Source organism: Papio anubis, chromosome 10, assembly GCF_008728515.1.
Source record: "Papio anubis isolate 15944 chromosome 10, Panubis1.0, whole genome shotgun sequence".
NCBI classification, from domain to species: domain Eukaryota; kingdom Metazoa; phylum Chordata; class Mammalia; order Primates; family Cercopithecidae; genus Papio; species Papio anubis.
This window is the reverse complement of record NC_044985.1, coordinates 53,756,421-53,779,532: the sequence shown is the minus strand read 5'-3', so window position 1 is coordinate 53,779,532 and position 23,112 is coordinate 53,756,421. Positions and strand designations below refer to the sequence as shown.

At 37.4% G+C, this 23,112-nt stretch overlaps 1 protein-coding gene across 10 annotated transcripts in view; it reads right to left on the bottom strand.

Annotated features, from left to right (window-relative positions):
• Positions 1–23,112, bottom strand: part of UBR3 (ubiquitin protein ligase E3 component n-recognin 3) — a 263,282-nt gene that overhangs the window by 36,512 nt on the left and 203,658 nt on the right. For 9 of the 10 annotated variants that reach the window (XM_031651339.1, XM_031651340.1, XM_031651349.1 and 6 more), the window contains 2 exons: positions 15,995–16,098; positions 1,161–1,285 (listed from right to left, as the gene is read on the bottom strand). In XM_031651339.1, coding sequence (XP_031507199.1) covers positions 1,161–1,285; positions 15,995–16,098 — 229 coding nt within the window. Of the gene's footprint in view, positions 1–1,160; positions 1,286–2,727; positions 2,908–15,994; positions 16,099–23,112 lie in introns of those variants that run through there. The other variant, XR_004176549.1, reaches the window with a different exon arrangement.

The following is a 23,112-nucleotide window of genomic DNA, read 5'->3' as shown; positions in this document are numbered from 1 at the left end:
GTGATTTGAGAGTAAACTGGTAACAGTGAAGATTATATTGAATACATTTCCTGTATTTGTAATTGGTTCTCTCTCCTTTGATACAAGTAGATATGATTTTAACAAAAAAAGTTTTAATGACATTTAAAAACCCCTTAAGACTGTGAGCCAATCAAAAGGTTCAATTTATACTATACCTATTATTTTTTTCCTACCAATTTCTACAAATAAACACTGAAGCAATTTTCCTCTTTACCTATCTCTAAGCTGAACCACTCAGTCAGTTCTTCGGTTCTATAGCTGTATAGTATCTCATTCGTTCTCAAGCTACTGAAAGTATTTACATTTAGTGTAATTTTTCTAAATGGTTTACATAATTTAGCTTAAACTGAGTTCCTCTGAGTTTGCTGAGAACTTGTATATATTCTAACATGAAAAAAGGTAATATTTCAAGAAGCATTATTAAGAAAGGGTTAGGACTGGCCGGGCGCAGAGGCTCACGCCTATAATCCCAGCACTTTGGGAGGCCGAGGTGGGTGGATCACGAGGTCAGGAGTTCAAGACCAGCCTGACCAACATGGTGAAACCCTGACTCTACTAAAAATACAAAAATTAGCCGGGCATCATGGCAGGTGCCTGTAGTCCCGGCGATTCAGAAGGCTGAGGCAGGAGAATTGCTTGAACCCGGGAAGCAGAGGTTGCAGTGAGCCGAGATTGTGCCACTGCACTCCAGCCTAGGTGACAGAGAGGAAAAAAAAAAAAAAAAAGAAAAGGCTAGGATTTTAAATTTAGAAGTGGTGCATCAAAAGCTATCTTTGGATTGTGATTGGGGATAGGGACAAGAAGAAAAAGTGGCAAATAAAATAGATAAGTCTGCAGATCTTTTACCATGTGCTCACTGTGTTAGCACAATTTTTACAACTTCTCTAAGTTTAAGGCTTGCAGAAAAGGCAAAACAAACTGCTGAAATATAAAGGGATAAAAGGATGAGGTTTAGACACAGATACAGAAGGCCTCATTGTTCAGCGAAAACATTTTCAACGTTTTTGAGCCTGTAGGTGCTCAATTTACAATTAAAATACCAGTAACTCATTTTGTAACACCTAATCTTATTCACTCAATATCCCCAGCTTAAATGACTTCACCTACCTGCTAAATGACAAATTTAGAAAGAGACTAACCTTTTTGAGAGCTCCCGCGTGTTTCCAGGCTGACCTATCTTCTTCGCTGCATTTAACTGAGAGTTCTGCAAGAGCCTGTGTGTACAGTAGGGTAAAAAGTACCTTCACAATGCAAGTAAAGTGGTCTGCAAGAGAAAAAAAAATCATTATTTCTTTGGAATCTAGATATTTTGTACTTAAGATAGTTTTACAAATATATGCCTTTCCTTGCATATGTAATTGGTTTTTGTTTCCAATACTTCATTGTTTGTTTGTTTGTTTGTTTTTGAGACAAGGTCTCAGTCTATCACCCAGGCAGTGTGGTGCCTGGAGTGCAGTGGTGTGATCAGAGTTTACTGAAGCCTCGACCTCCCAAGCTCAAGCGATCCTCTCATCTTGGCCTGTGATCTGCCCCACCCAACAGCAGCTGGCACTACAGGCATGTGCCACTATGCCTAATTTTTTATTTTTTGTAGAGATGGGGCCTCCTTATGTTGCCCAGGCTAGTCTCAAATTCCATGGGCTCAAGCAATCCTCCCACTGCAGCCTCCCAAAGTGCTAGGATTAGACACATGAGAGTCTGAAATTATAATGTACTATATTTGCTGCCCAACAGATCTGAAATTATGAAAGCAAAATTCCTCTATTCATCCAAAGAACATATAAATGAGAAGCACTCAGCATAGTGGAAACGGTGCTCTCTTTCAGAAGACCAGAGTGCTAACTCCATTCTTCCTTGGAATAGCTGTGGGACCTTGGCAAACGCCCTTCCTGGGCTTCAGATGCTCAAAAATAATGTTTGGGAGTCTCAGTGTTTAAAACCAACACATCATCTACCCCTATATGATATACATCTTAACAAGGACAGTATTATATAGAATATGATATAAATCTTGTAAAAAAAAAGAAATCTTGATGTTTAGGTTACTAATTTGGCTACAGAATTTAATGAAAACTATAGAAATAAGCCTGGGCAACACAGACCCCCATCTCTACAAAAAATTTTAAAAATAGCTGGGTGTGGCCAGGTGCAGTGGCTCACGCCTGTACTCCCAGCACTTTGGGAGGCTGAGGTGGGCAGATCACAAGGTCAGGAGTTTGAGACCAGCCTGGCCAATATGGTGAAACCCTGTCTCTACTAAAAAATACCCAAAAAAAGCCAGGCGTGGTGGCGGGTGCCTGAAATCCCAGCTGAGGCAGGAGAATCGCTTGAACCCAGGAGGCGGAGGTTGCAGTGAGCTGAGATTGCGCCATTGCACTCCAACCCAGGCAAAGTGTGAGACTCTGTCTCAAAAAAAAAGCTGGGTGTGGTGACAAGCACCTGTCATCCTAGCTACTCAGGAGGCAGAGGCAGAAGGATCACTTGAGCTCAGAAGGTGAAGGCTATAGTAATCCAAGATCACTCCACTTAACTCCAGCCTGGGCGATGGAGTGAGAGCCTATCTCAAATAAAGATAAAAATAAAAACAAAAAACTACAGCAATATGAAATAGTAGTAACAATATGTAAAGTACCTGGTAGCTTCTGGCACATATTAGGTACTTAATAAATGGAAGCTTTAATATTGATAATTAACATTTATATTTACCTAATAACTTAGCAATTTTCTTCAAGTGTCTCATTCAATCCTCAAAACAGTCTCAACTGGATAACTGAGCTTCAGAAAGATGTGCTTGTTATATCAAAGCTAATAAGCACCCAGGTCTGAACTTGAATCCATATAGATCATTTTTCTTCAGGTTCAGTGTTCCTTCTATTTTACTCCTCCCTAGTAAATGGATACTACCATTTAATCAGTTGCTGGAGTCAGAAATTTTCAGATATTCTTGACAATTTCCCCATTAAAATAATCACCAAGTCCTGTTAATTCTACTTTTTAAATATTTCTCAAGTCAGTTTCAACACCCTGGACTAGACTTCCAACCTTTCTTGCTTAGACCTACAATCCCTGCTAAAGTGGCTGTGTTGGGGGTCCCGAAGACCACTGCCAAGTTTGATGATTCACTAGGAGGACTTATAAGACTGCGTACAGAATCATACTCATAGCTCTTATGACTTATGACTGCAAAAGGATAAAAGTTAAAATCAGGAAAGGGAAAAGGCATATTGGGTGAAGTCCAGAGGAAACTTCCAGAGTCTTCTCCCAGTAGAACCACACAGGATGTGCTAAACTTCCCCAGCAACAACAAGCTGTGATGGCATGTAGGAAATGGATACCAGGGGATCTCATTAGAGACTCAGTGCCCAAGGTTTTTACTGGGGTTATGCAGGTACTCTCTTCCTGGTACATAACAAAATTCCAGACTCTCAAGAGGAAAGCAGGTATGTTCAGCATAAACCATATTCTTTGTACAAACAGTTTAGGCATAGTGTGACACTTTTATCAATTCTGGGAATAGTGGGGCCCCTCCTGAAATCAAGTTCCCAGATGCTAGTCAAGGCCTAACGTTGCAAGCAGGCCTTTCAAAGGACAACAGTCAGGCCTTCTATGTTAATTCTTTTCAGTAGTTTATCTTTATCACCTCTCAGCCCCCTGCAATCTACTTTCCTTATTCTAGCCAGAATGAACTTTTATTTTTCCTCCAGCTTTACTGAGGTATAATGGACAAAAATTACATTATTGAAGGTAGACAATGTAGTTTTGATATAAGTATACATTGTGAAATGATGGCCAGAATCAAGGTTAACTAACATATTCATCATCCCATATAGTTACATGTGTCTGTGTGTATGTGTGTGTCCTGAGAATACTTAAGATCTCTTTGCTTAGTACATTGTAAGTATACAGGAGAATATTACAGCTCTCATCACCATGTTGTATATTAGATCTCCAGAACTACTTCTTCTTATAACTGAAAGTGCACACCCTTTGACCAACATCTCCCCATTTTCCCCACCTCCCTGTCCCATGTGAACCACCCTCCTACTCTCTATTTTGACTTGTTTAGATTCCACATATAAGTGAGATCATGCAGTATCTCTCTCTTTGTGGCTTATTTCATTTAGCATAATGTCCTATGGGTTCATCCACACTGTCACAAACGGCAAGATTTCCTTCTTTTTTAAGGCTAAATAATGTCCCAGTGTACTTATATGCCACATTATCTTTATTCATCCACTGACAGACACTTAGGTGGTTTCCATATCTCGGCTATTGTGATTAAAGCCACAATGAACATGGGAGTGGAGTGCAGATGTCTCTTTGAGATACTGATTTTACTTCCTTAGGATGTATACCCAGAATTGGGACTACTGGATCATACAGTAGCTCTATTTTAGTTTTCTGAGGAACCTCCATACAGTTTCAGGATGCCCAGAACTAAGGAGGAACAACGAGTCAACAATCAGAATGAGCCATATTAGAGACATATTTAGATGACAGAAATTATAGGATTTGGTAGACCTTTGGAGGTAGAGGGTGATGGTGGTATCTCATAGATGGTATCAGCATTGACTAAAATGTAAAACAGAGGATGAGAGCAGGCTTGGATAGGTAGAAAATTAACATTATATATCCTGAGTTTGAGAAATGTCTAAAAATTCAAGTCTGGAACTCACTGGGGAGTTGTAGTCTAAAGCTAGAGATTTAAATCATCAGATCATAGGTATAGTTAAAGCTATGGGAAAGAAGATAAAATCATGAAGGAAGGGGACAGGAAATAAAAAACAATTAATTTAAAAAGAGCCTGAAAATGAGTCAGTAGAAGAACCAGGAAAGAACCATCGAAGTCAAGAAAAGTATTCCATCAATAATTAAATATTTTAATAAGTGACAGACATTACAGAATTTGTCTATGAAGCACACAAACAAAAACATCCTAACCAGAAAGTCATTTATGTAGTGTAGAAACACCACTCACATACAGCTTCTTCTTAAATTATACATACATATATTTTTTCTTTCACTAAAAAGAAGTGATGTGGCCAGACGCAGTGGTGGCTCACACCTGTAATCCCAGCATTTTGGGGGCTGAGGTGGGTGAATCACCTGAGGTCAGGAGTTTGAGACCAGCCTGGCCAACATGGTGAAACCTCGTCTCAACTAAAAATACAAAAACTTAGTTGGGCGTGGTGGCGGGTGCCTATAATCCCAGCTACTTGGAAGGCTGAGGCAGGAAATTCGCTTGAACCCAAGAGGTGGAGTTTGCAGTGAGCCAATAATGGTGCCATTGCACTTTAGCCTGGGCAACAAGAGCGAAATTCTCTCTCAATCAATCAATCAATCAATCAATCAATAAATAAATAAATAAATAAATAAAATAGAAGTAATATACTAAAATAAATGATAGCCACTAGTTTTAGCCTTTCATCATAGAAAAGTACTAATTTCTAGTTTAGTCCATTTGTCTGTCTTGATTATCATCATTTAAAAAAATACAGTCAGCTCTTTGTACCTGTGGTTTCCTCATCCATGGATTCAACCAGTCATGGATCAAAAGTATTTGGGAAAAAAAAAATAGATGGTTGTGTCTGTACTGAACATGTACAGAATTTTGGCCTTCTCATTATGCTCTAAAAAATACAGATATAGCAACTATTTAACATTTGTATTGTACTAAGTAATCTAGAGATGATTTAAAGTATATGAGAAGATATGTGTAGGTTATATACAAATACTATACCATTTTATGTAAGGGACTTGAGCATCTGTGGATTTTGGAATTGGCAGGGGCTCGTGGAACCAACATCCCATGGATACCAATGGATGACTGTTAACTGGCAATTTAAAGTCAAAGCTTAAGTTCTCACATTCACTTGTTCATTTAACGAATATTTATTTATTGAATGCTTGCCATGTGTAATACCAACATCTTTCAGGGACCAAGAATAAACAAAGAATCTCTCACATGAGGTTTATATTAGGTCAACAGACTGCTAACTACCAACATTAAAACAGAAAACAAAGTCCTTTAAATACAATTATCAAAATTTAAAAAGAAGAAAAAAGGACTGGACATCTAATCTAAATCAATGTGTTTAAAAATTACAATAACAACAAAAAAACACTATCAAAATACCTGAGGATGAACAAAGGAAGATCGATACTTACTTGAAATGCCTTAAAAGCAAACTATCTGTAGTTTCTTTTAAGACAAGGTAGAGTGTATCTAAAATAACAAAATCCCTAGGGGAAGAGCACACAAGTAAACAGGACATGATCTGAAGAAGGTATCAGACATTTTATTCTGTTCCTATCACCATGATAATTTTTTATAAAAATATATACTATTCCACTGCTTTAATAAAGCACTTTGCATATACCACATGCAGACATCAAATCTTCTTAGTCTTACCTTTTATGATTTGGAGTTACTAACTACATGTGCTCTGACCCTCTCCAAAAAGTCTAGTCTACAAGAAAAATCAATCTGTGATGTGTTTTTCTGTGTGATAAACTCAAGTCTATTTTCTCTTTGATGAGTGAAGAATCTACACAGTTTAATAAAACTTCATTTGCCGTAGTCAACATAGAACCAAGAGAAGATACCAAGTCCGTCTAACAACTAATAGGGCAGTAAATGCTGGTCCTTTGGGTATACTTCAGGCAATTGAATTTGGGGTCCAGTAAACTGCCAACATTCTCAAAAAACATTATACAGAAGTGATCACAATGTAAGTGGTAAAGATTCAAATGAAAGTAACAGCTTTCTTGAATTTTAAAGTGGAAAATAAGCAATTTGCCATAAAATAAGACTATTGTATTTTTAACACACCCACTGCATCCCCAAAGCATTTACTGAACATATGATGTACCAAGTGGGCATTGGGGATATACATAAGATGGTGTTGCTAGTCTTGGAGGAACTGACAGTCTGGAGAGGGAGACAGTAAAGAAAATCAGGCAAGTCAGACAAGTATCAAAATAGAATCACAGAGAAGTTATGGCAATGAGAAGAAGGATATCCAATAGAAAGGCTTCTACGAAAGGGCAACATAAGGTAAAGGACCATCATGAGTTATTAAGTAAAGAATGGAGAAATGGCAAACACTTAAAGATGCTCACAATTCTCCTATCTTGAAAACAAAAAAATAACCCCTTTGAAATAGTAATCCCCCTCTTATCCTCAGGAGATACACTCCAAGACCTCAGGGATGTCTGAAACTGCAGATAGTTCTGAACTCTACATCTGCAGTACTATGTAACAAGATGGGTTTGAACTGTGCAGGTCTACTCATACAAGGATTTTCTTCCACTTCTGCCACCCCTGAGACAGCAAGACCAACCCTTCCTCTTCCTCAGCCTATTCAACATGAAGATGACAAGGATGAATATTTTTATGATGATCCACTTCCATTTAATGAATAGTAAATATATTTTCTCTTTCTCATGATTTTCTTAATGTTTTCTCTAGCCTTATTGTGAGAATAAAGTACATAATACATATACAAATTATGTGTTAATTGACTGTTATTGGTAAGGCTTCTGGTCAACAATAGGCTATTAGTAGTTAAGTTTTTGGGAAGTCGAAAAATACGTGCAGTGGATTCAACTGCATGTTGGAGCAGGGTGGGAAGTGAAGAAGTAAAGGGGGACTGCACCCTTAGCCTCTGTGTTGTTCAAGGGTCAACTGTACAGATGTACCTATGATAAAATTTAATTTATAAATTAGACACAATAAGACATTAACAATATAATAGAACAATTACAATATTATAATAAAAATTATGAAAATGTGATCTCTCAAAATTATTTACTGTACTATGGCCATAACTTTTGCTGTTTAAAGTGTGATTGTGAAACTAGCACAATTTTTTTTCCTTCTTCATAATTTCATGGATAGAAGGTTCATTCGTACCAAAGACCTTAGTAACCTCAGCATACAATTTTTTTCCTTTCCTTATTAAGTCAGGAATTTTCACCTTTTCACTTAAAAGAAAGAAATTTAGTTTCTCTTTGGTGTATCCAAATTGCCAGTGTCAACTGAAGAATCACAAGGTTTACAAATTTGGAAAGGAGGGCTTTATTTCTCAAAAAGTTTGTATCCTGTAGGCTAGCCATCAGCAAGCTGGGAATCACAGCCTGTAGGATAAGCCAAGAGCAAGTCCTTTGAGGGAGGTCAGGAATTTATGCTAAACAGGGTGGCCTGGTGTTCATATTCAATAAGCTGTAGGAAGAGTCATGAGTATTTATGAAAGGAGAAACATGCACATGCGCAATTTAGCTTCATGCCTCTTCATGGGTTGCCTGTTCAAAAAATGGCGGCAACAGCATGATGCCAGGGTGGAGGTTTCGGCCCTCTGACATTAGAAGGTAGAGTAGAAGACACAAAAACCCTCACTGAACTTCCTCCATGAGTTGGCCAAAACTAGTCTAGAGATGCTGGTCAGCTTTGGGGAAGGGATGTATTGTGAAACTGCAAAGACGGAGAGGGGAGTTCGGTTGCAACCCCAGATGATTAGCTAAATGTGATTAAAGAATGATACGATGATCCTAAAGAATGTTGTTCACACCTCAGTGTGCCCCTCCCTTATCAACCTTTAACCTGAATTATTTTCTTTTCTTTTTTTTTTTTTTTTTTTTTTTTTTGAGACAGAGTCTCGCTCTGTCACCCAGGCTGGAGTGCAGTGGCGCGATCTCGGCTCATTGCAAGCTCCACCTCCCGGATTCACGCCATTCTCCTGCCTCAGCCTCCCGAGCAGCTGGGACTACAGGTATCCGCCACCAAGCCCGGGCTAATTTTTTGTATTTTTAGTAGAGACGGGGTTTCCCCATGTTGGCCAGGATGGTCTCGATCTCCTGACCTCGTGATCCGCCCGCCTTGGCCTCTCAAAGTGCTGAGATTACAGGCGTGAGCCACTGCGCCCGGCCAACCTGAATTATTTTCTAAGGAGTAAGCAGAAACCAGCTCTAGAAAACAAGAAACAAAAGATCATTCTTTAATCACATCTGCTCAGTTGGGGAGCTTAAGATTTTATTTTTATTTCTCACCACCATCACTAGTCTTCTTCTGCTTTGGGGCCATTATTAAGTAAAATAAGAGTTACTTGAACACAAGCACTGTGATACCACGACAGTTGTTCTGACAGCCCAGATGGATACTAAATGACTAATGGGCGGGTAGCATCTACAGAGTGGATATGCTGGGCAAATAGATGACTTCACTTCCCAGGAAGAAACGAACAAGACAGCACAAGATTTCAGTGTACTACTCAGAATGGCACACAACTTAAAATATATAAATTGTTTATTTCTGGAATTTTCCATTTACTTTTTTTGGACCAAAGTTGACCACTGGTAACAAAAACCACAGAAAGTGCAACTATGGGTAAGGGGGGACTGCTGTACATCATGTATGGCTTCTGTTCTCCTCCATTCTCTCTTAGAAGATCTCTCTCTTCACTGTCTCAATTATCTCACTTCTCATTTCTCATCCCACTGTAATCTGCTGATCCTACAAAATATATTTGTCTATGGCCAGGAGTCTCCAGGATAATATATAAGTAATTAAATTTCAGGGGTCAAAATCCTTTTGAAAATCTGGTAAGAGCTGTGAAACTACTCAGAAAAAAAACGCACATATATGTACAATTTTTTTCCTTACCATTTTAGGAGACTGATGGATTTCCTGAATCCTATTAATGAACTCTGGAACCACATACTAAAAAGCCTTGGTCTTAGGCCAGCACAGTGGCTCATGCCTGTAATTCCAGCACTTTGGGAGGCCAAGGCAGGTGGATTCCTTGAGCCCAGAGTTCGAGACCAGCCTGGGCAACAGAGTGAGACCCCCTCCATCTCTACAAAAAATAAAATTAGCCAAATGTGGTAGTGTGCGCCTGTGGTCCCAACTACACGGACTCTGAGGCAGGAGGATTGCTTGAGCCCAGGAGGTCAAGGCTGCAGTGAGTTATGACTGCACCACTGTACTCCAAGCCTGGGCAATAGAACAAGACCCTGTGCCTCCCCAAAATAGAAAAAAAAATAAAGCTTTGGTTTGAAGAAGCTATCAAAGACTGTTGGGGTTATATCAATAGGATACAAGCCAACCTAAGGTGTTTAAATAGTTATTATTTTACTATGGAACTGAAGGATGCTAAATATATTAAAATCCAAGAATTCATAATACTGGAAAAAAAGAAATCACCTTTGGAGAACACACACACAAAAAAAGTCATTTTTCTGAAAACTGGTAAAAAAAAAAATCAAGCATTTAACCTGCCTTTCCTGTATCAACTTTACCAATGTATAAACAAATAGGAAAAATAAATAGGAAAAAATTTTATTTTATGAATTCCACTTAACAAATGAAATAATTAAGGAATAAATCTAGAGAATAATAAATAGCTTCTACTGTCATATAAAGAGAAATAACTGGAAATTATATCTCCTGACAAAAATATTAAACACTATCCATGAAGTATTTTTGCAAAAAGAAATAAGAAACTGATTCCATCTAAATCTATCTGCCAGTTTGTAGGACACACACAGGGACAGAAGATCATGTTATTAAATGATGTTATTGGGGGTACAATTAGCAAAATAGAGACTATGGGACGTTCTGAAGGAAAAAAGACCCAGATTTTTCAACAAATAAAATGCAAGGAGGTAGGAGGAAGGAAGCAACCCACAACAGATTTAAAAGAACTAAAAAAACCAAATCCAATGTATGGATCTTTTTTGGATCCTAAGTCAAATAAACCAAATATAAAAAAATCATTTACAGGCCTGGCGCAGTGGCTCATGCCTGTAGTCTCAGCACTTTAGGAGGCTGAGGCAGGTGGATCACAACGTCAGGATATTGAGAGCAGTCTGGCCAACATGGTGAAACCCTGTCTCTACTAAAAATACAAAACTTAGCCAGGTGTGGTGGTGGGTGCCTGTAATCCCAGCTACTCCGGAGGCTGAGGCAGGAGAATTGCTTGAACCCAGGAGGCACAGGTTGCAGTGAGCTAAGATAGTGCCACTGCACTCCAGCCTAGGCGACAGAGACTGTCTCAAAAAAAAAAAAAAAAAAAAAAAAAAAATCATTTACAAGGAGCAACTATGGAAATTTGAACACTGATGGGATAGTTACTGATATTTAGGCATAACCATTCATTTTTAATTGTGTTCACAATATTTTCTTTTATTATTTTAAGAATCCTTATCTTTTAGAGATATATACTGAAGACTATATAGATAAAATGATATGCGGTCTGGAATTTGCTTCAAAATAACCACAGGTGGGAGGGAGTAGGGAATAAGTCAGGGTATAAATAAAACAAGACTGGTCATGAGTTGACATGGGGGTTCATGAAACTCTGCTCTTTACTGTTATGTATGCTTGTAAATAAATAGTTTTTTAAGCCCTTGATTTATAACAAAGCAAAACTGAGATACTTTCTTTATTCAAGTCAATGGAAAATAATAAGCAGCATTCAAGCTTTCTTCTGTGAGCCCTGCTTATGGGATCTTGGAAGCAGGGATATTCTATAATCACTGGTCCCAGATGCTCTACAGAATCTTGGAGTCTGTATTCTAGAAAGCATGGTTAAGAACAGATTTGTGAAGCTCCTCAAGAACAGCAACATGATCCGAACCTGGGTAACTGACCCTCCCTGACGGTTTCATTGTCTCCCCACCCAAATCTCATCTTGAATTGCAACTCCCATAATTCCCCCGTGTTGTGGGAGGGATCCAGTGGGAGATAACTGAATCATGGGGGTGGTTCCCCCATACTGTTCTCGTGGTAGTGAATGAGTCTCATGAGATGTGATGGTTTCATGTGGGGAAACCCCTTTCACTTGGCTATCATTCTCTTCTCTTGTTGCCACCATGTGAGACGTGCCTTTTGCCTTCTGCCATGATTGTGAGACCTCCCAGTCATATGGAACTGTGAGTCCATTAAACCTCTTTCTTTTGTAAATTGCCCAGTCTCAGGTATGTCTTTATTATCAGCATGAAAATGAACTAATACACTCCCTATAAAGGATGATGATTTTATGTCTTAAACCCTGGAGGCTCAAAAATAAGAAAGAATTTTAGCCTGAGAGATAATAATTGTAAATTTTGTGTGAATCGTCTAAGAGGGCTTCTTAAAAAAGGTGAAGTTCCTCTCTTAACTCTCATCCTGCTGCCTTAAACTAGACTGTGATGGCTGGAACTCTTAGCAGCTACCTTGGCACAGGGAGATGAGAGCCATACCATAAAGAATCTGGTGCTGTGAAGTAGAAGCGTCTGGCCTGCCTACTTTCATACTTCTACATGAAAGAAAAACAAGCAGTATCTTATTTAAGCTACTGGGTTAATTTGGTTTCTTCTCTACATTATATAGCTAAATCTGATCCTAAGTTATAAATCTTCTTTCCCCTTGTACATAAAGAACTAAATATGAATACCTGAAAACAGTGATGTCAGAAGTTACTTCTGAGTTTATTCTTTAGAGACCAGTGATGTGATGAGTATTATGAAACATAAGATACAAGGACATAAGAGATCAAAGAAAAAACTTGTCTTTAATATATTTAATTTGAGCTTCTGGTGAGATAATTGGCTAAAAAGGTCTTTTAACCCGGAAACAATGCTAAGCATTAAAAAATTTAAGAGGTATATAGGTAGATAAAACCATGGGAAGCATTTAACATTCTAGTAAGTCTATACAGTAAAATTTTCCTTTGCTTTTCTCTTCTAATAACAACCAATAACTTAAACAGTTATACAAATACACATTCTTACAATAAAAATAGTTTATAATAAAAACACTGTCACAATAAAGACTACTATTAACTCTTACATCAAAAGGGAGTGGAAAAGAAAATTTTATATTAATAACTCTATCTCCCCAACTCTCCACCTCCCCTCAAAAAAAACCTGTCTGTGGAAAATATAATTAAGCTCTGAACTTCCTAGCAATTAAAGGCCTCTATCCAGTTCTCAAACTGTGAAAGACTAAAAAAATTAATAAGGAATGGCATTTTTTGTCTGACCCTAAATTCTAAGAGGAATTCATCACCATAATGACAGCTAGCAAAATATTATACAATGTGTTTGACAGCGGTATAATCCAATCTCAAGATAATCTGATCTTGAATTAGTATAAAATTTTAAGAAATAATATAAAGCACAAGTTTTAAAAGCAATTCTAACTACAGGTAAATTTAATGACTGCTAAATACCTAGCTATTTGGTTCCCTAAGCACAAAGTCCATGTTTTAGTCATCTTTGTGTATCCAGCACTTGGCAAAGAAGCATAGCAACCTGGTAAACAGTAGGTACTTATTAAGTATTTCTTGAACTGAATCAAGCAATGAATTTATTAAATTTGCTTATTAAATTTGTCCACCAAGAAACTCTTCTTTAATGATATTACTTTAAGGCATGATTATTAACAATATTATACATTTTTATGTTGATGATTTCCTGAATTTATTCTATTAACCATTACTAAGGAGATCAATTTTCTTGACGCATTTTAGAACATAGTTTTTAGACTCTGTTTCTACTGAATTAAATTCACTAGGTTTGGTTAATTTCAGGTATTGCATCCTCTTTCAGCATGAACTTCATCTTCTGTTGAAAGCCAGTGCCAACAATGACTTCTGACAAGGAGGATGATGCACCAGCTACAGCTCTCAGACACTGACACAACAGGTCCTTTACTCTTAACTAAAATATTTTTCTCTTTAGATTAAATATTAATATAGATTAAATACTGACATAGAGACAATCTTCTCTATGTCAAGTTTCCTTCCCTTTTACCTTTTCAGGTTTATGTAATAACTAAGCTTATAAGTAAAAGGTATATTTAAATAATATATTTAAATATTTTGAAGATATAATAAAGTAATTTTTTAAATATTTCAAAATGTAATACTACTAATATAATTAGAAGAGCACAATCAGGAGTAAACCAGCATGATCCAAGGCAACTGTTTCCCTAGAATAAGAAAAACTAACCAAAGTGACACAAAAAGCCTAAAGAATTTGAAACTAATTTTACAAGGAGATTAATTTTAATGAGACTATTTAACAGGTTTTTAAGCTCTATAAACACAAATGATTATATTAGCAGACACAGCCTAACCCTCCAAAAAAGTAACATTCAAAAGTATCTGAACTTTTGCAGTTAAATATATAATTACCTCAAGAAGTTAAACAGAATTACCATATGATCCAGCAATTCCACTTCTAGCTATACATCCCCCAAAAAAGAAAAAAACGTGTTCAAAAACTTTTTTTTTTTTGAGACAGAGTCTCATTCTGTCACCCAGGCTACAGTGCAGTGTCGTGATCTCAGCTCACTGTAACCTCCATCTCCCGGGCTCAAGTGGTTCTTGTGCCTCAGCCTCCTGAATAGCTGGGATTACAGGTGTGTGCCACCATGCCAGGCTAATTTTTGTATTTTTAGTAGAGAACCGGTTTCACCATATTAGCCAGGCTGGTCATGAGCTCCTGGCCTCAAGTGATCCATCACACCTGGCCTCAAACAAAAACTTCTATATCAATGTTCATGGCAGCACTATTCACAATAGCAAAAAGGCGGTAATAACCCAACTGATCCATCAGTTGTGTTGGTAATAATCCATCAACTGGCAAATGGATAAACAATGTTGTATATCCATACAATGGAATATTACCAAGTCATCGAGATAAATGAAGTAATAATGCATGCTATAACGTGGATAAACCTTGAAAACATGCTAAGTGAAAGAAGCCAGACACAAAATGCAATGTAATGTATAATTTCATTAATATGAAATATCCTGTATAGGCAAATCCATGAAGACAGGAAATCAGATTAGTGGTTTCCAGGGGTTGGGAGAAGGAGAAAACAAGAAGGTGACTGCTTAACAGGCATAGAGTTTCCTTTGGGGCTGATGAAAATGTTCTGGAACTAATGGTGATGATCACACAATACTATGACAGTACTAAATGGCACTTCAGTTGTACACTTTAAATTGTTTAAATAGTAAGTTTTATTTTATGTGAATTTCATGATTAAAAATATTAATTGAAGCTCACAGCGCTAGTATATTATGCTTGTTTATTAATCATATTGCTTTACAGAATGTCATAATTTGCATGAAATATCATAATTTGCCTATATATTTTTAAATGATTATTTCACACCCTTAGGTAAAAAGATTTATCAAAGATCAAGCTGGAGTTTGTATAAACAGTGTCATCCCTAGGAACAAGAACTTTATACACCCACAGATGTTCATTCTACTGATAAAAACTTGTTTTCTAATATACAAGATGTTAATTATCTGATAGACTATTTAAAATGTTGTCTTCAAGTGAAAGCTACAAAGACCAAGAAGCAATAATTAAAATGTTGCTAACATAATACTGATGCTGTTAACATAATAATGTTATGATATTAACACTAAAAATGATGAGACTATATTTTTAATAACTCTACAATTACTACTATATTAAAATATGTACACATATAGATAAAGGCACTAAGGCTGAGTTTGCTCTGTTTTTCAAATTTTCATTTGTATCATCACTTCAATTTTTTAAGCCATTTTCAGAGTGTTTTCCCCACATCTTTACCTCTTAGTGACTAAAAAGCTGAAAAGAACAGACCCACAAGAATTTTTAAAAACACTTTTTCATTGTCATTTTTTTAGATATGATTACTATTTGCTAATAACAGAAAAAACAATATCTGTTATTACCACAAAAAATATCCATCAGACTTACTGCTATATTTACTTCTCTTTCTCTTTCTGGACAGCATCTCACTATATTAATAGCTCAGGCTGGTCTCGAGCTCCTGGGCTCAAGCAATCCACCCATGGGCCTCAGTCTCCCAAAGTGCTGGGGTTACAAGCATGAGCCACCACACCTAGCCTATTTGTCTCTATACTCTCTAGAATATTCAAAATACATAGTATATAATCAAAGAATCTGAATTATAAAGACATACCTTTGCGTAAGGGTTGTGGCATCATTAAGATTTGGATGAGCAAAAGGGATGTTACATCATGATAAAGAATTGGAACCTCAGGCTGTTGTTCTTCATATCCCAGCCTAAAAGAAAAATGTAGTCACTTTAGATAGTATTGTATATCTTCTCTTTCTAATTTATTTTATATGTCACATATATATCTATGGAACAGAAATAAAAACTGTAATCAACAAAGAAGAAATCTAAAAAAAAAAACCTTAGGACTCATATTTTTGCAAAAAAATTATATTTTAGACTCATATTCTCTTGACTCTAATATAAAGAAAATGCACAGAAAATATGTTATCGAAGTAAACAATTAGGGTACATTAATTTGATTATGAGTCTTTCTGATCTCAGATTACAGATAGTAAAGCATTAAATACAGAATGAAAGAATTAGTTTCACTACAAATGGAGTGGCTTAAAGGATACTTATCACAAACGAATAAGGAAGTTTTCACATCATTAAAAAAAGATAGGTACAGTTCCCAAATCGATTCCTGTTGAAAAGGTATGGTTAACTGCTCTTATTAAAATGTTTCAGCCAGGCACAGTGGCTCGTGCCTGTAATCCCAGCACTTTGTGAGGCTGAGGCTGAGGCAGGCAGATCACTTGAGCTCAGAAGTTTGAGACCAGATTGACAACATGGTGAAAACCTGCCTCTACAAAAAATATAAAAAATTAGCAGGGCTTGGTGGTGTGTGTCTACTTGGAAAGCTGAGGTGGGAGGATTGCTTGAATAGAGGACGTCAAGTCTGCAATGGGCTGTGATTGTGCTGCTGCACTCCAGCCTGGATGAAAAAGGGAGACTCTGTCTCAAAATTAATAATAAAATAAAATGTTTCAACTTTGTAAGTAACAAAATTCAAATAAATCTTTAGCATTTGCAAAGTTTCAAAAGGAGATAACCAAAGCAGAACTTAAAATACACTATACAAGGGCTGGATGTGGTGTCTCATGCCTGTAATCCCAACAGGCATGGGAGGCAGAGGTGGGAGGATCACTTGAGATCAGGAGTTCAAGACCAACTGGGCAACATAGTGAGACCCCGTCTCTACAAAAAAAAGATTTTTTTTTAAGTACACCATAAAAGATAAAGTAGCAAACCTTAGTTAGGAATGTGCAGTACTATGAAAAACAGACTATACTATAAAGCAGAGCTTATTCTAAAAGAATTTTTTAGAAGGTTAATTTTTTGACTACAGGTTTAATTTTTAATGACAGAGAACAAAAGTAAATCTTAAGCTCCAGAAGTGACTAAATTCTGAAGCTACACTTTAGACTTGGGATGAACAAAATTGTTCAACTCTTTTATTGGGCTCAATTGTTTAGCAAATATTTACTGATTACTTACTACGCATTAGGCACTAAACACATTGGTGAGTAAATCAACCCCTGCTGCTAAGAAACTTTTAGCTGACAGAGGAAGACAGCTCTTCGAATTTCTCCATTTTCTACAAATATTCCTTACTATACTTGTTTTCCTCTCCGAAGGTAACCCTTCATTAATGCTACGAATCCTGATACTGTCTTTCAAGTTTCTCTAACCTCTCTGCAAGGCCAAGGTTTAAAAAAAAAAAAAAAAATGTGTAGGGGTCACACCATTTCTATTATTCAACTTCCCCCACAGAAATAGTTTCACATGATCAGTGATGATATCCTAATTACAAAATTTAGTGGACATTTTAAATCCTTATCTTACTGACCCTTGACTTGACTTTAGATACAGTTGAACATTCTGCCTGGAAAATTTTCTTGGCTTTTGTGAAACACTGTCCCAAGTTCCCTTCTGTCTCTCTGATTACTCCACTTTAGTCTTCTTCACAGGTTCATCTTCTCTAACAAAAAATACTGTTATTCCTCAAGATTCCAATTCTCCCTTTCTTTTCTCACTAAGGACTCTTTTTGAAAGACCTTCTAATCCACAATTTCAATTGCCAGCTATACAATGATGATTGTATGTCCAGCAATGACTCTCTCGAACTCTCTATCTGAATATCCATTACTTCCACTTGTAAATCTAACAGGCAGGCAGCTCAACAGGCCTGAAAGTGAATTCATAATCTTTCTCTCTATATGCACACTCCCACCCCAGTCACAACCATTCTACTAGGCTGGTGCCAAAGTAATTGCTGTTTCTGCCACTAAAAGCAATGCACCAACCTAATACTTTCCCCTCTATAATCTACGTACTGATGTAGCTTATTTCTTATATCTTCCTGCATTTACACAATGCCTGAAACATAACAATGCCTAAAACATGACAGTCCTCCAATAAAAGCATGATAAATAAATAATCTAGGAACTTGAGGACATCCCAAAGCCATCTTCTCTTACTCACCCCATATTTAATTGACACTAAGTCCTAATGACTCTATCTCTACTTCCTCTTTGCCACCCCTATGGCCATTGCCTTTAACTATTCAATATCCGCCAATTTTATGTTCCTCTAATTCATCCTTTATATCTTTAGTGCCTGGAAGAAGTTTCCACAGGAATGATATCTTGCTTATCATTATATCCCAATGCCTGGACTGAAACAGTTAATAAAACTAGCTGGATAAACAAATGAAATATTCATGGGAAAATGGACGGATGAATGAACAAATAAACAAGTGGTATATAATTTTAGATTATCAAACTGCTACATTAAATTTAACAGGTGTTTAAAAGATTCTCACTGAAAATTAGAAGAAAGTTTATGGATCCATTTAAGCTAGCCCAATTTCACTCTTATGCAAAGATGTACTTTATTGCACAAAAATCAAAAAGGCTTGAGAACTTCTTGCATGATAACCTAAAGATCAACAAATTGCAGAGCTTTTAGGTACAAAAAAGAAAAGCATTCCCAAACAAAACAATTAAATATAGTTGAATAGGGGTAGTATATACAACTGAAAAACTTACAGTGCTTAACAGAATTCTAGACTCTTATTTTACATTATATGCTAACAATTGCTTTCTACAATACAAGCAATCTTTCTCAAAATTAGAGGTGGATTCCCTTATGCTATTATTAACTTGCTTATTATTGTATGTGACTTTCCAACATTATTTAAAATCAGTCTGAACTGCCGTATGCAAGAATTATATACTACTAAGAATGCATAATTAACAAATGTTACAGAACTGCAACATAATATGCATACAACAGAATAAAACAAAAAATGAATTAAAAGAATGGGAAATATTTCTAGTTGAAGAAACTGCATATTGTAAAGATAACTACCTTCCCAGATTAATTTATGAGTTTAAAATAATAATAATCAAAATTACAAGTGAGGCCAGATGCAGTGGCTCACACCTGTAATCCCAACACTTAGGGAGGCCAAGGTCAGAAGTCTGAGACCAGCCTGACCAATATGGTGAAACCCTGTCTCTACTAAAAATACAAGAATTAGCCAGCCGTGGCAGCATGCACCTGTGGTCCCAGCTATTTGGGAGACTGAGTCAGAAGAACTGCTTGAACCCGGGAGGTGGAGGTTGCAGTGAGCCAAGATCACGCCACTGCATTCCAGCCTGGGTAACAGAGCAAGACTCTGTCTCAAAAAAAAATTATAAGTGAGGGGAAGGGCTTAGAAAAGTTTCTAAAAACCTTCTGGAGAATAAATGAGAATAGCAAAGAAAAACTGGGAGTCAGAGTTTGGGGAAGAGAAACGAGAGGAACCTAACTCCACCAGATAATTAGACATAATAAATCACCTCAACAATAAACCAGCATGGTATTATCAGAGAAATAGGCTTGGAGCTCAATAGAACAAAGAAGAAAGCTCCTAATCAGGCCTATAATGTAGGAACACTTAATATTTCATAACTAGGATATAAAATCACTAAAAAAAACCTAGTTGGTTATTTGCAAATAAATTTTAGATCTTCACCTAACAATACAGGTGAGAATGAATTCCAAGTATATTCATACAGTTTTAAAAATTATCCCATGAGAAAACCCTAAAGTGAAAATATAGGTAGATATTGCAAATCCTAAGACCGGATTACACATTGTAATACTAGTTATAAAAGTATACATCAGCTCTTGGAAGAGATGGGCATTCTAAGTATGAAAGTAATAGGAAAAAATAAGAAATATAAAGTCTGACTGATCTGGCTACATGAAAATTTAAAACTTCAATGGGTCAAGAAAAGTAATTACAAAAGTAGAAGGCAAACATATTTTGGAAAACACTTCAACAACTATGACAAAAAAAGATTTAATATTTTAAACCGTGAAGAATCATTTGTATAATTTTAAACAATAAGATGCCAACAGAAAATGGACAGAGGTCCTAAATATATCATTTACAAAGAGTGTATACAAATAGCTAATAAATATAAAACTTAACTTTGCTAGAAATCAAATAAATTTCCATTATTTTAGGATCCCATTTTTAATCACTCATATTAGCCAAAAAATGTGTAAGTGATAATACTGTTTTTGGGTAAGTTTTTTTCCCCAATAATAATCAGAAAAAATCCTGGCAGTTATTGGCTAAGATAAAAGTAGCCATTCTAAGGATGGAGAGAAAAATAGATCTTTCCTAGCACATCACTGACCCATAATTGGAATGAATGAATGGATTGATGCACCCCTCTGTAGAAAAGAGAACCAAAGACCACATGTACAAAATGAACCCAGGTCAACTTGTACCAGAATGCAAACATATGATAAAAGACTACTTGGCTCACGTCAAAAGTACAAAAGTCAGTCTCAAGTAAAAGGGATCAATTTGTATCAAAAAGAAGACTGAAATGGAGTGAAACACATCAAATATATAAAAATCCATGAGATCATAAAATACACAAAAAACCAAACTTATTGGTCACTATTGGAAGTTGATAGGGCATCCATTCCTTACTTTGAAAATTTATAAATCAGAAAAGAATCAAGTGTTCATCCTGCCAAACTATATTTCAGGGTCAACAAATAGTTGATATGGTAAAGTTCTTTATAAAAACATTCCATCTAATCAGAAGAAAGATTTTTTTAAAATCACCATTTTGCAGCACCTAATGAAATAATGGATTTTAGCAAGATTATCAGGGGTCCTTAAAACCATTAGGTGAAAGACTAATGGGGCACTTTACAATGGAGGAATCTGACTAAAGCTACCTGAACCCACTGACTAATTGTGACGTAAAAAGAGAGACAACCAGCCATTATGTGCCTCCAATTGAATATTTCATCTGCATAAATATCACTGGGATTCTTTAAAACATTTTCTCATGGTGGGGGATGGTCGGGGCATGCCCAAGATGGCCAAATAGGAACAGCTCCAGCCTCCAGCTCCCAGCGTGAGCAACACAGAAGACAAGTGATTTCTGCATTTTCCACAGAGGTACCGGGTTCATCTCACTGGGGCATGTCAGACAGTTGGCACCAGTCTGCAGGTGCAGCCCAATCAGCGAGAGCTGAAGCAGGGCAAGGCATCGCCTCACCTGGGAAGCGCAAAGGAGAAGGCAATTCCTTTTCCTAGCCAAAGGAAATTGAGACACACAACACCTGGAATCGGGTAACTCCCACCCTAATACTGCGCTTTACAAAGGATCTTAGCAAACGGCTTATCAGGAGACTATATCCCACACCTGGCCTGGAGGGTCCCACGCCCACGGAGCCTCCCTCATTGCTAGCACAGCAGTCTGAGATCTAACTGCAAGGCTGCAGCAAGGCTGGGGGAGGGGCACCCACCATTCCTGAAGCTTACGTAGGTAAACAAAGCCGCTGGGAAGCTCGAATTGGGTGGAGCCCACCACAGCTCAAGGAGGCCGACCTGCCTCTGTAGACCACCGCTGAGGACAGGGCACAGCTAAACAAAAAGCAGCAGAAACCTCAGCAGAGGTAAATGCCACTGTCTGACAGCTTTGAAGAGAGCAGTGGATCTCCCAGCACAGAGGTTGAGATCTAAGAACAGACAGACTGCCTGCTTAAGTGGGTCCCTGACCCCTGAGTAGCCTAACTGGGAGACACCCCCCAGGTGCAGACCGACACCTCACACCTCACACAGCAGGGTACACCCCTGAGACGAAGCTTCCAGACCAAGAATCAGACAGCAACACTCGGTGTTCAGCAATATTCTATCTTCTGCAGCCTCTGCTGCTGATACCCAGGCAAACAGGATCTGGAGTGGACCTCAAGCAAACTCCAACAGACCTACAGCTGAGGGTCCTGACTGTTAGAAGGAAAACTAACAAACAGAAAGGACACCCACACCAAAACTCCATCAGTACGTCACCATCATCAAAGACCAAAGGCAGATAAAACCACAAAGATGGGGGAAAAGCAGTGCAGAAAAGCTGGAAGTTCAAAAAATAAGAGCACATCTCCCCCTTCGAAGGAACGCAGCTCATCACCGGCAACAAAACAAAGCTGGATGGAGAATGACTTTGACAAGTTGAGAGAAGAAGGCTTCAGTCAATCAAACTTCTCAGAGCTAAAGGAGGAACTACGTAACCAGCGCAAAGAAACTAAAAACCATGCAAAAAGAATGGATGAATGGATAACTAGAATAATCAATGCAGAAAAGACCTTAAAAGAACAGAGAGTGATGAAAACCATAACACGAGAACTACGTGACAAATGCACAAGCTTCAACAACTGACTAGATCAACTGGAAGAAACAGTATCAGCGACTGAAGATCAAATGAATGAAATGAAGCAAGAAGAGAAGTGTAGAGAAAAAAGAGTAAAAAGAAATGAACAAAGCCTCCAAGAAATATGGGATTATGTGAAAAGACCAAATCTACGTCTGGTTGGTATGCCTGAAAGTGATGGGGAAAATGGAACCAAGATGGAAAACACTCTGCAGGACATCATCCAGGAGAACTTCCCCAACCTAGTAAAGCAGGCCAACATTCATATTTAGGAAATACAGAGAACGCCACAAAGATACTCCTCGAGAAGAGCAACTCCAAGACAGATAACTGTCAGATTCACCAAAGTTGAAATGAAGGAAAAAATGTTAAGGGCAGCCAGAGAGAAAGGTCGGGTTACACACAAAGGGAAGCCTATCAGACTAACAGCAGATCTCTTGGCAGAAACTCTCTGAGACAGAAGACAGTGGGGGCCAATATTCAACATTCTTTTTTTTTTTTTTTTTTTTT